General features: G+C 36.7%; 2 protein-coding genes across 2 annotated transcripts in view; one reads left to right on the plus strand and one right to left on the minus strand.

The window, feature by feature from the left end:
• Positions 1–1417: 1417 nt before the first annotated feature.
• LOC112143880 lies at positions 1418–6257 on the minus strand. Its single transcript, XM_024268109.2, has 6 exons — positions 5984–6257; positions 5732–5868; positions 5443–5525; positions 4489–4694; positions 1814–1916; positions 1418–1695 (listed from the first exon to the last, which is right to left on the minus strand). The coding sequence occupies exons 1-6, from the start codon at positions 6039–6041 to the stop codon at positions 1632–1634; spliced, it is 651 nt and encodes a 216-aa protein (XP_024123877.1). The 5' UTR covers positions 6042–6257; the 3' UTR covers positions 1418–1631.
• A 191-nt stretch (positions 6258–6448) lies between these two features.
• Positions 6449–16463, plus strand: part of hpn (hepsin) — a 14844-nt gene continuing 4829 nt past the window's right edge. The window contains exons 1-8 of the mRNA XM_024268108.2: positions 6449–6794; positions 7408–7548; positions 13456–13563; positions 14971–15012; positions 15129–15258; positions 15408–15527; positions 15680–15720; positions 15980–16145. Coding sequence (XP_024123876.1) covers positions 7512–7548; positions 13456–13563; positions 14971–15012; positions 15129–15258; positions 15408–15527; positions 15680–15720; positions 15980–16145 — 644 coding nt within the window. The 5' untranslated portion in view covers positions 6449–6794; positions 7408–7511. The remainder of the gene's footprint in view (positions 6795–7407; positions 7549–13455; positions 13564–14970; positions 15013–15128; positions 15259–15407; positions 15528–15679; positions 15721–15979; positions 16146–16463) is intronic.

A 16463-nucleotide genomic window follows, 5' to 3' on the forward strand; every position in this document is an offset into this window, starting at 1 on the left:
TTCAACATGTTCTACACCGAATTCACTTCACTTTATTTCGCTTTTATGTCTCATCTGGTTGAGTAATGATGTCATTGTTATTATCTGCCCTTCAGTGAGAACATTGCTCATACCAAAAACTGTTAGAATGCTGCTGGGAAACTTTCAGTGCTGGTAGAAAATCAGAAATCATCTGTGATGTTCATGTGCGTTGATCTTAATATTTTAGGTTTGTTCAAAATTACATCTGCATTCTTTTTCTATAACTTCTACTAAAATAAGAGAAATATGTGACCTTTTATAAGTGAGATTAAGGCTAAAATCAGTGAAGGAGGAGGATTTCCTTGTCAACAAACTTTGTACCATTTCCCCAAATAGTTATTTTTTTAATTGTAATTAAATAACTTGTAAATAGGGAAACATTTTAAAAACTAACACAAGTCATTTTTTTTCTATCTTTATCTTCCAGAGAGGAGCTATGAAAAAATGATTGAGCAACTTAATGGTAATGTATGAGCTGTCATTTTTTAAACTGGCTGAAATCAAGAAACTTTGCTGACTTTGAAGATTGACTCATAAACAAAGAAAGACAAAGTATTCTTTAGAACCCAACACTTAAATCTCATTATTGACATAACTCACTATATTAGATGGGATACTGCTTTAGTAATGAGTGAAAATGGCTGTAAAACACTACATTGTATCTGTCATTATTGTATGTTTTTCAAATATAAACATTTAATTCAGTGCTTTTTGCACCCACTCATAATTATGGGGCAAAATAATTTAGATAGATTAAAAACAAGGCTGGATAAGGACATTTTACAGGACACTACACGCCAAAGGAGTTAGTGAAAAAAGTAATCTCATTAAGAGGTCGTAGGCTCTAAACTCATGTCAGGAAGCACAATCATTACACATCTGACCCCCCAAAATTGTTTTTTTTTTTCAGAAGTTTTCATAACATTATTTGAAAAAAAAAAAAAAAGATTTTTTTTTATTAACTTTTTTTACTGGTTGTTTTTATTGTATAACGTGTTAACTGTACAAATAGGAAACTAAACTAATAAACTTGAAACTTGAATTACTGAGTATATTTCGAAAATGTTTAATTTTGTGCTCATTCTACATCTCAAGTACATTTTTTTTCTCTCAAGAAGCATGCTTTTCAAAACCAGTTTGCAAAAAAAGCTGTAATTATATTGCAACTTGCATGGAAGCACAAATGTTGAAAAAAAAATCTTGTTTTAATGATTTTCTTCTGAAAAAAAAAAAAAATTAATTCCCAGCTTCCTGTTAGATCTGGCACTTTTTGGACACAACAGCAGGTATACTGTCAATGGACCAATCTTTGAATCGTGAAAATGACAACTGTGTACCGTAGTGTTACTTCTCTTTCTGCGCTGGTCACAAAACAAACACAAGACAACAACAGATGTTGCATAAGCGAACATTTATATTCTATACTTCACATCTTACATAAAATGACAAAAATATTAACTGCATCCTGAAAACTCTCATAAAGATATAAAACAAGAAACACTAAGCTGCACAGCTAAAACAGTGCATGGACAAACAACAGAGGCTTAAACACAACGCAAAAATATACCTAACACATGTTGTGTAATGACTCTTTTGTTCTTGCTGAATCATTAAGATTGCGACGAGATTGTTTCAGTAAGTGCATATGATCGATCCCTTGTTGACTTCTGCCTCCTAAAAAACAGAAAATGAAAAATAAAGTGCAAATGAAGGTATTGAATCAAAAGCCTTAATACTGTTTTTTTTAGTATTGTGAACGCTCCATATTTAAGTTGTAACTTTAAGATCCTACCTCATGATTAGCAAGGCCACTGCAGCTAAAACAGCCAGCAGGATTCCAACAGAAACTCCAATAATCAGAGCTTTGCTCTGTGTAGAGTGAGATGAGACAGGAGCTGTGGAAAATGAAAACAGGTAGGGACAACAATGTTATAATCTAATGTTAAACCAACTCTTTTAATTGGGCAATTATATCATATACTTCATATACAACAATTTATAGTGAGAAAAAATAATGATTTTTGACCCTTTTCATTTAAAAAAATCCCATTTTATTATATTGAAACCTTAGATCAGGCGTGGACAAACTACAGTCCAGAGGCCATGTGGCCCATTAAGCAGGTTAATCTGGCCCATCAAACGAGAACAAATTATTTTAATTATTGTTCATTTTCCCTGCAATTCTGTGTCTCCTCATAGATTGTTTGACATTTTTCAGAGTCATAAAGTCATTTTTTTGATCATTCCAACACCACATGAACACTAAGTTTGCATTTTCCTTTAAAGGAAATCAACCAGTTGGTACCAAAATGAGAACAAAGCTAAAGTATTAACATAATCTCCAAAATACCAAAAAGTGCATGCATCAGCTCCTGACCAGACCCTACTGTCAAATTTTAGAACCCTTTGTGGCCCACATTCCTAGATGTAAAAAGAAGTTTTAAGAAGTGCCTAAAAATAGAGAATGAGGATGCTTGAAAAAAAAAACACATTCCACAGATTCAGAGTAAAGACAGAAAAAGCTCGTTCCCCTCTGAGCTTCTTCGTGGACCTCAGAATCAGGAACTATAGATTGCACAAGGGAAGCCATTATTGGTGTGATGTGGTCCCTCTTTCAAACGTGAGCAGCAGTGTCCCCAACCAGTTGGAGACATGAGAGGAACGACTGGCTGCTTCAGAATTATAGTTGCAGTAATCCAGTCAATCAGTGATGAGAGCACTGATAAGAACGGCTACACATACCTCAAATAAAACAAGCTAGACATTACCAAAAAGCTCATTTGGAAATCAAATTTTAAAAAATCATTCTGTTTTAAAACCCAGATGTTACCCAAACTGTTTCACATGTGCAGCCAGGAGACCACTGTGTCACAGGAGCTGCATGGACCAACACCAACACATCCGGTTTTTATCTTTACAACTTAAAAAGCCATGTAATCTTTGTTGTTCTGTAACTATGAGAACAGTAGAGTGACTTTTTTAGCTTGCAAACATATCTGACTTTTGTCGGGGTAACACTGACGACAACTGTGTTTTCATGGAATGGAAGGAGATACAAGGAGGACAAAAAGGGGCCCACAGTAGAGCCCTGTGGAACCTCTAACAAGAGTGGAGCTAGAAAACACAGTTCTATTAACCAAATATGAACAAAACCAGTTAACCCCACCTAGTCATTTAGCCTAATAGATCTTGAGGTCTATGGCATCTATTACAGTAGACAAATCTGTTTACCACTGTCAGTTGCCCAGAAGAAATCACAAAAAAAAAGACTGAAACAAACAAACAAACAAAAAAAAAACATGGTATTTTAGGCGAGTGTTGATCAACAGCGTCAGAGTCTGAGGACAACTAGTGATGGGAATTAATCCTTTTTTTGCTTTTCTCTGGAAAATTCAAGGATCCTTCTACAAAGTTAATCATATTTTAGAATTTCAATAACAGTTAATTCATGTATTTGCAGTTTCCAAAATAAAATCTAAACATCTGCAACTGTTGATGGGAAGTGGGGCAGGCTTACACCGCATACCAACAGTCCCATCACAACACAGAGGCACATTTCTACAGACGTACAGCTGATCCACAGAAACTATGTGACACAGCTTTTTAGATTTGGCTAAAAACAGCATAATCATAATTATAAGACCACTGGGAACATTTTAATGATAGATCAAAAGACAATAGGAGGGAGACTTCAAGTGGTATTTCTTTCTTGTTTTTTTTTAAAACATCAAATGGAATTTCAAATAGAATGCAAAAAAATACAAAATAAAAACTTACATTTAAGGTATATTTCAGTAGATTTTTCTCCTTAACTTTCCCATCATTAGTTCTCCTCACCCGCAGGCAAAAACTGCTGCATTTTGTCTGGATTCAGTTTTATTTCCCTAAATTCATGACTTTTGTCTTAACCTTTGGGTTGTGTTTAGGTCAAAGTTTATCAGAAGTTTACCAGAGCACAATACAAAAGTTAAACACAGCAACACTTGTTTGTCTACAGATGTTTAACTGGACCTCAAAACAAAATAATAAATCACATTTGAAGTCTGAGATTTGGTAGAAATGGACTTTTAAAAAAGGCTGATATAAGAGTGCAGCCCTGTAACATCAAGACTGTTCTGCCACAAAGAAGCCATTCTCTATTTCAGTTCTGCTTCCCCTAAATAGTGCAAGATGTGTCACCAAGGATTACACAAAGGAAATGTGACCAACAGGTTCAGACAGGAAATCCAGACAACAGAGATACAGACTAAACAAAAATATTCTCCGAGAGGTCAACAGACCCAAAACTGACCAAAAGATCCGTGTGTGGCAACTTTTATCCTCCTCAATGAAGCAAACACAGAAGAACAAAAAAGTCACACGAGATTCAGTTCAATTAGACTACAAAAAAGTAGAAGATAAGATAGATTTAAGTTTTTCTAACTCCTGTTCAGTTTTGGAAATGACTATAAATGTCAATGTTCTCACCTGTTACCAGCAGCTTCACGCCTGTCTGAGCAGGCATTTTCTCAGTTGGGTGGTTGGTGATGAGGTAGAAGACGTAGGTTCCAGTGTCGGTCTGTTTCAGGTCATTGATCCTTAGAGAACAGTTCTTGGTTCCTGACTGTCCAAGGTACTCCACTCTGTTCTGATATGAGGGTTCTGGAAATATTCCCGCACTGTGGAACACATATCTGACAGAGAGACACAGTTCAACATTTGTACATAAATTGTGCATTAAATGATGGTATTGTGTGCTTTAAAGTCCCACTCCAATCCTTTTTTTGACCTATTTTAAAAGCGGTATTTTAATTAGGATTATGCCGTTTTAAAAAGACCGTCATTTTCTATGACATAGTTTCTGCAGAGCGGCTTTTTTGTTAGAAATCTGTCTCTGAATTGTGGGTGGGACTGTTGTTAGAAAGAAGATTATGGGCGAGATTGAAACCACATCATTTTCAACCAATCAACAGGTGGCTCTGCCCCAACTGTTCTGTTCCACTTTTCAATGGACCTACAACCAATGAGGGTCCCCAAGGGGTCGGTACTGTTTAACCCTTCAACACCTGAGGTGCTGTCAGCAACACTTATACACAAACCTTCAGAATCTGCTGGAATTACTTCAATCGTGTTAACAATTGAAAAGTTACTGTCAATTAAAGAATATAAACACTTCAGCTCCTGTGTTAAAGGGGATAATAGGTCCATTTTGGAATGGAAACACTCAAAATACCCGGATTGCTCAGTGGAAACGAGGCTTTTGCCACACATTTTCAAACTGAATTTGGCCGATTCTCCTGATTTATTCACAAATGCCATTTTAAGCTTAATTTTCTTTGTATATGTTCTCCATCATGAGAAAAAAATGCCACAAAAACATGTTAAAAACACCAAAATTGAAGTCATTGGTGTGGGCCTTCAAAGAGGATCTTACATAAATACCTTTGTGTAATACAGCGGCTTTCGTCAAGGCACCACATTTCATTCAACACTTTGTAGTCTGGCACCTGTTGACTTCCTGTAACCTAACAAGGAAAAAGAAGAAAAAATGAGTTTGAACCAAATAAAATAAATAAAATATATATACCCTTTAAGGGTTAATAAACTGTTAATAATTTATATATTTTCATAGAACAGCAGGTTTCTCTGGGATTACCTCCAACACCCCCCCCCCCCCCCCCCCCAGGATGAGCTGCTGCCCACTTTAACAATGCCTTCTTTATCAAACTACCTGAGCTGAGAGCCCTCCTTTAGTTTCTTTTGAGGTCTGGGGGTAGTCATAGGAACAAGGGAGGACAACTGAAGAGCCAACCACAGCACAAATGGGACCAGATGGGATGCGGATGGACCAATCACCAGCCAGGATGCCTTTGGAGAAAAGGCTGTGTTAAATTACATAAAAAGGCAGAACATTCTTGCCACTGAGATCCATCATAATCACAGTGATGACAAATGTTTGGAAACCATTGAGGATTGGACTTACCCTTCACACAAAAGACTATAAGCAGGCAGTAGCTGTGTTGTCCATGTATGTTTCCCATGATCTTTGATACAGATATTTGTTTTCTTTCTTCCTTCTTTGGCACTTCTTGCTGCCTCTCAGTGTTTCTGTGTTCACTGGTTTCAGCCTCAAACGCCTAATAGTCTTTCTTCCTTTTTGTTCTTTATTTTTTGCAGAAAAGGAACTTGGTTACCCACTAGGTTTTTGTGTGTCATCAGATAAGTCGACACACAGCCTTAGTCTGTTTTTCCTCACCACCGCAAAAACAGCTATTAGAGTTTCAGTAGCAATAGTTAAACAAAATATTAGGCTTTTAAACTTAAAAAAAAAAAAAAAAAAAAAAAAAAAAAGATCCACTCAGGTGAAATCAGACTTTCTTCTCCTCACGTGGGACGCTGACGTCACTGGCGCCCCTCTCGCGCACAGGTGACCGCGCGCAGAAGGACAGCAGCTCTCAAAGCGACCAAACTTCAGCTGACAACACTTTCAGTAACTCATCTTTAATTCGTCCAGTCTTCCAAATGTTGCGCTCCTTCCTCCTAGAAGCGGGCGCTGGTGGTTTTGGCTGATAGAGACGCTGGCAGGAAACTTTAACTTCTTTTTTTCTTTTTCTTTTTTTGGTGGGGGGTCAGTCACCTGCGAAGAGAGGACTTAACTTAAACAAGGATTTATGTTAAAGTTAAATCCACAGAAAAGTCACTCTTCTGTGGTTTTCATTTCACAGAGGAAATAAACAAAAGAGGATGTTATTTTTTCTCTAAAGGTAAAAAAGCAAAGTTCCGCTTTCAAACAGGTAAGCCATTCTATAAAAAACAACAGTGAAATACTTCAGAGAAATACAATTATTAATCTATTTTAATGTAGTCAAATTTTAAATATATCATACAATAGCTTAAAAGTTATTTAGTTTAGACTGTCACAACTTTATTTTATTTTATTGTATTTTTTTATCAACACAACTTTTTTTTTTGGTCTTTTGTTGATACTGTTATTTTCTGTAACTATATCTCTAGTTTCCAGCCAAGCACTACTTTTAAATGAGTAACATATCATGAAATTGGCTTAAATAATGGCAAAAAGCTATTAAAAACCTGATATAAGATCGCTGTTCTTTCAGTTGTCCAGCAGGGAACTCTAAGAGTTTATTTGTATAACTGTAGTAGTCATAAAATGAGTTATTTGAAATAAATAAAAAATCTTTCCATCTCAATCACAGATGATAAAACTCAAACAAATAAGAAATGAAGTATAAATAGGTAATGAAGCTGCTTTAGTTTTTATTAATTGGGCCTTTTTGTTTCTTTAGAATAAATTACCCAGTTTAGTCTTTAGTGCTACAACACTCTCATTGTTTTTGTTTTTTTTTTACTTTATGTGTTAATTAGTTTTTTTAAAAACACCCTCAGGCAATACAGAACACCTGCTCAGTGTGGCCAACAAAAGAGGGAAGGAAAGAGGAAAGTACCGTTATCATTATCTGCTGCCGGCTTCTGCTTCCTACTGTGAACACATGTATGCCGAGAAAGTAGTAACGGATGGAAAGATGGGTGAGTATTACTATGTTCTTTTCGTCTTTTTCACACTCACACTTGACAGGGAGGCCCTGCGGCCATGTTGGAGCCCATTCGGCTTGTTTTCTGTATGTGGGCACAGACATCAGCTCATCCTGCAGTTAACCATTAACTGTTCAGAACTGCTTAGCTGTCGATCGGATTTTCCCTGGATTTATTTTTAATGTGATTTTTTTTTTTAGCTCAGACAGCACAGATGTGTACTCATTGTAATTTTTGACAGGATTTAAAACACAAAGCAGAATTAATAATGTCTGCTCACATTGAAAAACACATTAAATTGCATGTAAAAAAAACAGCAAATTAAATTTTTTTGAGGATTTAGAATAAAAATGGGGATTTGTTTTATGGTAAACCTGCTTATGTAATTCTAAATTAGGCCTTTTAGTTACTTCAGAAGAAATCACTGAGTTTATGTCTAAAAAAATGTGTTGACTGTCATAGTCATGCTTTTTTATTTATTTATTTTTTATTCTAAGTTGAGAAGCAATACTGAACTGTTCTTATTGAGTTCATGATTAACCATAGTTTCATGACCCAGCAGGCTGAAGCAGGACACAGGCAAAGGATTTTAGCAAGTTATTTATGCAGAAAAAAGGGTAAAAAAGGGGGGATATATGTGATGGATTTAACTGGATCAATTAAAGTGTGTTATTCTTTTTGATAAAAGTTATCAGGATTTTTCCTCCGAGCAGTCATTCCATCTGTGGTGTCGTGGGCTCATTAAGCAGATCATCGTGGATGCTTTCATGAAGGATTTTCACCATTTTTGAACAACTCAGTTTTAGTTTTGCATGCTCATTATTGTGTAAGAACTTAATCTTTAAGGATTTTAACTCAGAAAAACAACTTCAGATCAAGAAATCAATCATTCAGTTGGATACTTTACCCACCTTTGGAGTCAATATAATGCACTTTTTACAAGATCTTCACTCCAAAAAGCAACATTTGCTTTGTGCATCAAACAGAATTGTATCTGCGTCAAAGGGAATGTTCTCCTGCACCTTGATGATAGCTGCAGTGCAGTGTGACACTTACCAGTAGCTGTTTAGTGTCTACTTTCTGGAGGTGGTGTGGTGCTGCACTGGAAGAAACACAAGTTGTGCGGTCATATCAGGTCCTAGAAAGCAGTTGAGGACTTGTAAGCCATCACACTTTTAGTAACGCATGCAAACAGGCAAACACTTCACACAATGTGGCTGCCAAAAAAAAAAAAAAAAAAATATTCTGACATTTGTACTTGCAAATAAAATGTTTGCACAGAAACCTTACCTTACATCAGCAGCTACAAATAAGTTATCTTCACTCCAAAGATCTTATTCCACAATCCTATTCTTGTCCTTAAGGTTTTCCTCTGTCGTTGCTGTGATTTTTATGTTCAAAGTCTGCTTCAGCCAAAGGTCCACCTAAAGTGAAGTGTTTTTGTCGTGTCTAGGGTAATTACAAGAGGATGATAGTGTAACTGGGAGTGGCACATATGGTGTGGCTTATTTTCATCATGTTTGGGCTGAGATCAAGCGGGCCAGTACCTACTATTTTCAGAAACAGTCTGTGGCATACTTACTCACCACATCTATACAGAAACAAAAGCAAACAGCCATGTGTTCCTAGCAACCGCAGGCCTCTGCTGCACATCACGGATTTATTGTTTTCTGCCTTTGCACCATGACAACCACAGCATGCACGAGTCACAGTCAAAAATCGGATTTTTTTTCTTTTCGTTTCAGTCTTGTCGTCAAAGTGTGAATGTCTGAGCTGCTAAATGTAGTTCTTCACTAACTCTAACTACCAGTTTGTCAGCAGCAGAGCTAAGTAGGTGTTACAAAACACCCGGACAAATCTCACCTCACGACAAACAACTGAAGACAGACACGTAAATACATATCCTACCTCCCAGAATTAAAACCATCCACACACACACCAACACAGAATGACAAGCAAAGAGATCAGCTTTTTGTCCCGTTGGACACTGATAAAGCTATGACACCTTAAGACCGCACCTGGTGTAGGTACATGTTGGGACAGGTGTGGTGTTTCCACGAAAAACAGAATTAGAATGAAAAGACAGAAATTGGGAATGTCCTGCTTTCATAGGTGCACTTGTGTTTACCTTTTTAAATGTTAACTTCCAAAGAAAAGGAAGAAAATGCAAATGGAGGTCTGGATGTTGAGGGAAAGACTGCGAGCAGATGTGTGGAGAAGAGGCTCTAAGGTCACTGAATGATCAAATCTCCACAGATATCAGGTTTCGAAATGGAAAAACAGAAAGTCAGCAAACACAGAGCTAGTTATTGTCCCAGAACAACACGGCTTCTTGTCATTTTTTTTTTTTTTTTTAGCAGGAATGTAATGAACAGACAGACAGACTGTGTAATATAAACTGTAGAACAACCACAAAAAGAATTAAAGCTTTTTGCATTTAGATCCATTCCAGTTAAAACTTAAATTTTTATGATGTTGCCTTTTAATAGCTAACAACAGCACTGTGGCATTTTTGACTCTTACTCGTTATATCTCTTGCTTTTTGGCTATAGATAGATTTGTGCTTGTTTTTTGCTCATTGTTTTGCCATATTAAATAAAAAGAAAATAAATCTTTGATTCAGTAGTGGCTGTTGTGAAGCACTATAGAAATAATTAGTGGTATCCCAATCCATGATTGGTATCAGATGTTGTGTTCCGATCAGAGGCCTGATATGTATTTTGTTATTTTTATGATCACTGCTTTATATTTCAAGCTTAAAATGACAGAAGGCTCCATATCATGAAGGGCTCATGACATTTCTGTTGTAAAGCTCAGTAGAAAATGGCAGCAGATTGAGCATCATTACCGGGTCATCATTGTAAATAAGAATATATTCTTAACTGATCCTCCTGGGAAAATAAAAGTTAAATAAATTAAAATAAAAAGTAGTTTGGTAAAGTTAGCAAGATATTTATATTTTCAGAGATCTAAGCTTAGTAATTCTTTTAAAAACATTTAAAAGTGACAGCAAGTGTCTCTACTGGTTTATCTTAACTCAAACAGCAACTTTTACAGCAACTGGTATGGCTGCTAAGGAACCATCTACAACATACGTGTCAAAGTCTAGGCCCAGGGGCCGGATCCGGCCCGCGGGGTAATCATATCCGGCCCTCCAGATCATAACATATTGAAGCAACTGAGAGATTTGTTCTGAAACAAAACACACTGGTAAAACCCACACCTAAACCCCGATCCGCCCAGACAGGCAAAGGGAACCATATCTAACTGTTTGGACCTACTGTGTGTTTTGGATTTTGGCCCAATGTGCGATTGAGTTTGACACCTGGTCTACAAAGTGCTAGCTCTGGGAAAAAGTGATTACAAGAAAAATAGAAAATCCAAACTGTCTCAGAAACAACTGAAATGAATAACAGGATAAATTAATTTGGGCTTGACATGAAAACTCATTATAATGTTCATGCAAGAGCTATGGGAGGCAGTTATTGTTTTCAGTTTTTAGACATTTGTAATGGAAATATGACTCACATATGATCAAAGCTGTTCAGAAGTTGTGAAGATACTAAAGCTTAAGTCAGCAAACTTTCTCACATGACTAAATAAATACCACCTATTTTTGACCAGTTAATAGTTAACTGTTCTTCTAGTTAATAGTTGCACTATTTTTGCCTGATTAATCAAGCTACTTCACAGAAGTGCTCAGTTTCTGTGTTAAACGAACAAATAAGGTGAATAAAGTAAAAATGTGGGACAATCTGGATCTGTTTTTGAATTTTTTAATGTGTTAGCTAAAAAAAGACCTGGTATCAGCAGGTACTAAAAAATCAAATTAATCAGACTGGAACCAAAGAAACCTGATCAGGACATCCTAGAAATAACATTTGACTAAAATTGTGCAACAATGCTGTTGTAATTGTCATAGCAGAAAATGTAAAAATATCAAAAAACTTCTTGTAGTTATGATTTGATGCACAAACTTTAGATTCTCTTTATTCTCTCAGCTAAAATACAAAAAATAATGTTGATAATGTTTTGTTTTATTATTTGTGATGAACATAAATAATCTGATTACCAGTACATGTCATGTTTTCAATAATTAGATTCCTCATTGCTGCATTCATCATCAATAAACTTCAGGGTCATAATGTGATTGGACTGTTGACCGTTTAAAGGCTTTGAAAGTATACACTAAAATTAGTTTTAATTATTTTCAATCATTTTTTTAATATTTGCAAAGTATTTCTTTTTATATATCACAAGAGATTTGTACATTATACATCTAATGCTGTGTTTTAACCTGCAGCTGATAGTATTCTTTACAAAACACCTTAGTTTTCTTATCATCATGTCAAGTTTTTTCTATATATTTTTACAAAAGAAAGAAGTTTTGAAGTTGAGTTTTGAAGTCCAGACATCTGGACTAAGAATCTTCTTTCTTAAAATTTCATCCAAGAGGCGTCATCACTTAACCCCTGGTGAAGTCTCTTGAATGAGTGGTGAAACTTGAAAAGAAAGAAGATCTTAACTCCATATGCCAGGACTCAACTTCCAAACACCTGGAAAAACCAGAACCTTCACTGACAAAAGAAGGAAGCTTATTAGCCAAACTCAGCCCCCTCATTCTGCCCCTTTGCTTTCCAACGCCATGCCAAAACACAATAAAGGTGCATCAGTTTCACCCTGAACAGTCAGTGTGGAAAAGGACCTCGTCTATTATCGGTCCTGATCTGTAACCGAGTACTTTTTTCAACAATGAAACCAATTACTGTACAGTTACCTTTGACAAACGGAGGGGAGGGAACAGTTTTAGATAGTAGAATCCCAAAAGTGTACACTCCCAAATGCAGCAATGAGTATTTTTTATGCAAGTGTTGCAAATTCACAAAATCAGAGGTGCATCTAGTTGCATGCTGTGCAATTGGGGAGCTTCTTTACTGCTGTGATTGCTGCAGCAATATCTTTAACCCTTTATATTAATGTTTTCATCCTGCATTCAAAAATATCTTTAGATCTGAACGGCTTGTTCCTCTTTTAGCAGAATGAGGTAAAGTAAATAAAACAGTGATGTGAACATAGAACCACGGCTGAATAATACACTTGCAGCTGCAGAATCTGACTTAATGTCTGTCAGACTCTGCGTTTGCAGGGTGACCCTAACCTCCAGCTATTGTCTGCTGTGTTGCTCTAACCTTGATGATGATGATGACCACTGGTTTGTGTAGTGGGAAGTGATAGGCAGTGACCTGTACTACGTGATAACGGGTGTGCAGACAGCACTGACAGTGCAGCAGGTTTCGAGGTCTAGACGTGTTTTTGCTTTGATGGGCAGAAGGACAGAACTAAGGGAAGCGATGACTCTGAAGGGAGGATTTTTATTGATTCAGTCTAAGCAGAATTGCAAACAGAAGAGGCAAAGTGAGAATTATTATTCATAACATAGGAGAACAACGCACAGAGAGGCTCTCTGAGAACAACATCGGAGCGAAGGTGCACAGGTCACAAATTACATGTGCACATGGGACAGGCATGGCACTATATCCCAGTTTTAAGAGTTTGTTCTTGCTTTGGGGAGAAAATCTAGACTTTAGACTATTGATTGAATCAGTGTCGTTTGTACTTTTCAGTCTGTGCCAGGATTTTTTTTTAGTTTGGTCAACTGAGCTGAGCATATTTTACCGCTGTGTACTTGGACTCTATGGTCCAGGAAAAAAAAAAAAAACATAAATAAGCACTTTTCCTTGATCACTTGTTCAGAAATTCCAATGCATTATTTAACTTAATTAACCAAATACTTTAAATGATTTCCTCAGCATTTTACACCTTATCAATGCAGTATTGACATATGTGATGCATTTTGTCTGTGGGTCTGCAGTGATTTGTGCTTCTTGTGTCTGAGTGTAGGGAGCAGGGGGATCTCTCTGACCTGTGTGCTGACCCCCTGGCGGCTGATCGGGGTGTGCGTAACTGTCATGATCCTGGGAGCCGTTGGAGCTGCTGTTTGGGCCGTAGGTCAGACTGCATTGCTTTTACATAAACACATTTTTGTCACGTTTGAATTTTCCAAATTAAAAAAAATAACAATCTGGCAGGTGCAGCTTAAATTAATTATACAACAGCAGTCATTCAAAATCAATAATTTCACATAAAAAAACTACTGTTTATCGCAAAAGATGCATCAAAAAACAAGAGAAAATCCGGACTCGGTGGGAAATAAAGGAATGTGGGAAATGCTGCTTGATGGGCTTCTGTCACAGGGGAGAAAACTATAATGTGATTTTAGATTGATAGCAGTAATTGGCAACAAAAAATGTTTTTTTTTTTAATTCGTGGAGCAAAATGAATTCCATGCACTTTGTATGTGTTTCTTTTAAAAGTAGAGCATATTTTTGATCATTTTATACAAACTGAATAAAATATCTGGTTTATTGAGGAGACCTGCTGGCAGACAAGACGGCGGTTGAAAATTATTAGCTTGAAGGAAGTTTAGAGGCGAAACATCAACACCATCCTAAACCCTTGCGTTTTCGTTCATTTCGTTCAAAAAAATTCATTCAAAAAATCTTGTATTTGGTTGAAAAAGACTAAGATAACCCAACGGATACATATTTTTTCTACCTTTGCCTTTTAAGCTTTGAACCTTCAACACCCCTGAGGTGTTTCCGTCAAAGCTCTTTGACATAAGCCTACTGTAACTCCACACGATCAATGTGAATTAGCTGATCTGCAGAGAAAAATGGTTTAGCGCTAGTAAGCACTCTTTAAAGTAGCTTTTCACATTTATGGAACATATTATTAAATAAAATAGTTATATACAGTCGCAAAGTCTCTTTTTTCCATGTCAGAGCTGATTCATGTTGATTGCGTGAAGGGTTAAAATTAACTGCGGTTAAACGTAAACTCTTCTCCAATGTAAAAATCTTAGGAGTTTTAAAAATCTGAACACTTTTGTTACATCCTTTAATAAAGTGTTTTCCATCTTTTTACACCTTTTAAGCCTGAACACAAAAAAATTTAACAGAAGTGGCGACAACTCAGAAATCTTGTGGGATTTCCGTTTTCAGCAAATGATTTTCATCATTTCTGCCACCAGATCATCTCGGGTTTATTGAAAGAAACATAACAAAAAGACACAGAAATACAATAAAAAAATATTCTGGAGCTTCAAAATCATTTTATGTTAGATGAGTCATACTTTTTCTACATTTAGCTATTCTTTATCAGCCTGTTGTCTACTACTACTACTAATGATAATAAAAGCAAAGTTATCTTTCAGGATTTATGTCCATATATCCATCAACAACTGTTTGGTGTTCACATTGATTGTAGATATTAGATTCTTTTTCTACAAAATAAAAAAAAAAATCCAGCTTTATTTGCATCCATTGATTTTATGCTTTTGTTATCGTATCATTTTAGTCACATATTGCACAACGGAAGAAGAGACCGGGCTGTATGATGGTGAGTTTAACAGTGAGTTAAGTTTGTTTCCAGGGATCCTACATGTAATTTGTCTTAACTACAATTGTCTAAAAAATCTGCAGTTACATTGTATGTTTGTACATGAATTGTTGCAGTTCAGGTAAACTCCCCTGACCAGCGTCTCAGAATCTTTGACTCCGCCCAGAGAAGATGGCGTCAGGTGTGTTCCTCGTCAGCCAATGAGCTCCTCGCTAGCATCAGTTGTGAAGAGGTTGGGTTTGTCAGGTGAGAAATTTGAATTAAGCATCCTATATAGTGCATTATTTACAAATCTGATAGTTTAAATGTTAATCTGAGCCGTTTTTATCATCCTGTCAGTATGTGAGAAAGAATTGCCCCAGTAGGTGTAATACCTGAAGCCTGTGTTGTTTCAGTGTGGTGAACTACTCGGTGGCTGCAGTGCCGGAGGGCAGTGGGGATGTTGGAGATTTCTTCTGCGTTCGACAGGAAGAACTCAGCTTTGGCAAAAAAATCAAGGATTCACTATATCCATGGTAAATATGCTTTGTTTGTATTTTAACAAAATTATGCAAAAAGAAAACATTCAAATTGTTTTTTTTTAATCCAACCTTATCAGTTTTCTTTCATTTGTGGTTTCTAAAAAGAAAAACTTCTTCTATCTATTCTGCTGTTTTCTCTTTTCCAGCAACTGTGAGAGCAGGGAAGTTCTCACACTGCTGTGCCAAGGTAAGATACCAGATCTGCTCTCTTTCTGTCTAACACACTGGCACACTTTATGTGCTGATATCTAAGCCAAGCGCTGGAATCTTAGTTTGCATGCTGGCTGGTGACATTCCCTTTGAGTGTGATGTGTTATTTGTATTTTCTTGTCCATTTATGGCAATTTGTTTTTCTAGAAATATAAGATCTGGTTTAGTTTTTATTGATTAATTGTGACTAAAATACTTTCATTTTCATCCCTTTCTCTTTTTGCTTTCTAATCCAGACTGTGGCCGGCGCAGTTTTGCTGCAGACCGTATAGTTGGGGGTGTGGACGCGCGGCAGGGCAGCTGGCCCTGGCAGGTCAGCTTGCAGTATGACGGTGTTCATCAGTGTGGTGGATCCATCATCTCCAACCACTGGATTGTTTCTGCAGCTCACTGCTTCCCAGAGTAAGTTCCTTTCAGCTCTCGCAGACCCACTCTGATCATCTTTTGAACCTTTCTTAAAGTCTTTTAGCTACGACTATGCAATTTTAGACAAAACTTGTTATTTTCTGTGACATAGTTTCTGCAGAGTGGCAGTAGTTTGTTAGAAATTGTGAGTTGTGGGCAGAATTGTTGGCATGGGGCTACCCCGCCCCCCTTACCCTGTTGCTGAGAGATGGAAGCAGGAAACTTGTGGCCCAGCTAGTATATTTTCTGTTACAAATAAGCTCAGAAATGCAATTTTTTGCTTATTTTTCTAAATATATGTCCTCCATAAACAGA

This window comes from Oryzias melastigma, linkage group LG16, assembly GCF_002922805.2.
Source record: "Oryzias melastigma strain HK-1 linkage group LG16, ASM292280v2, whole genome shotgun sequence".
Taxonomy (NCBI): domain Eukaryota; kingdom Metazoa; phylum Chordata; class Actinopteri; order Beloniformes; family Adrianichthyidae; genus Oryzias; species Oryzias melastigma.

Bases quoted from the DNA above. Each gene is read 5' to 3' on its own strand.
- LOC112143880 (XM_024268109.2), bottom strand. From the start codon at position 6,041: ATGGGAAACATACATGGACAACACAGCTACTGCCTGCTTATAGTCTTT. The intron at 5,869-5,983 runs GTAAGTCCAATC...TTTTCTCCAAAG, and splicing joins TATAGTCTTTTGTGTGAAGG to GCATCCTGGCTGGTGATTGG. The intron at 1,917-4,488 runs GTGAGAACATTG...CATTTTCCACAG, and splicing joins CGTGAAGCTGCTGGTAACAG to CTCCTGTCTCATCTCACTCT.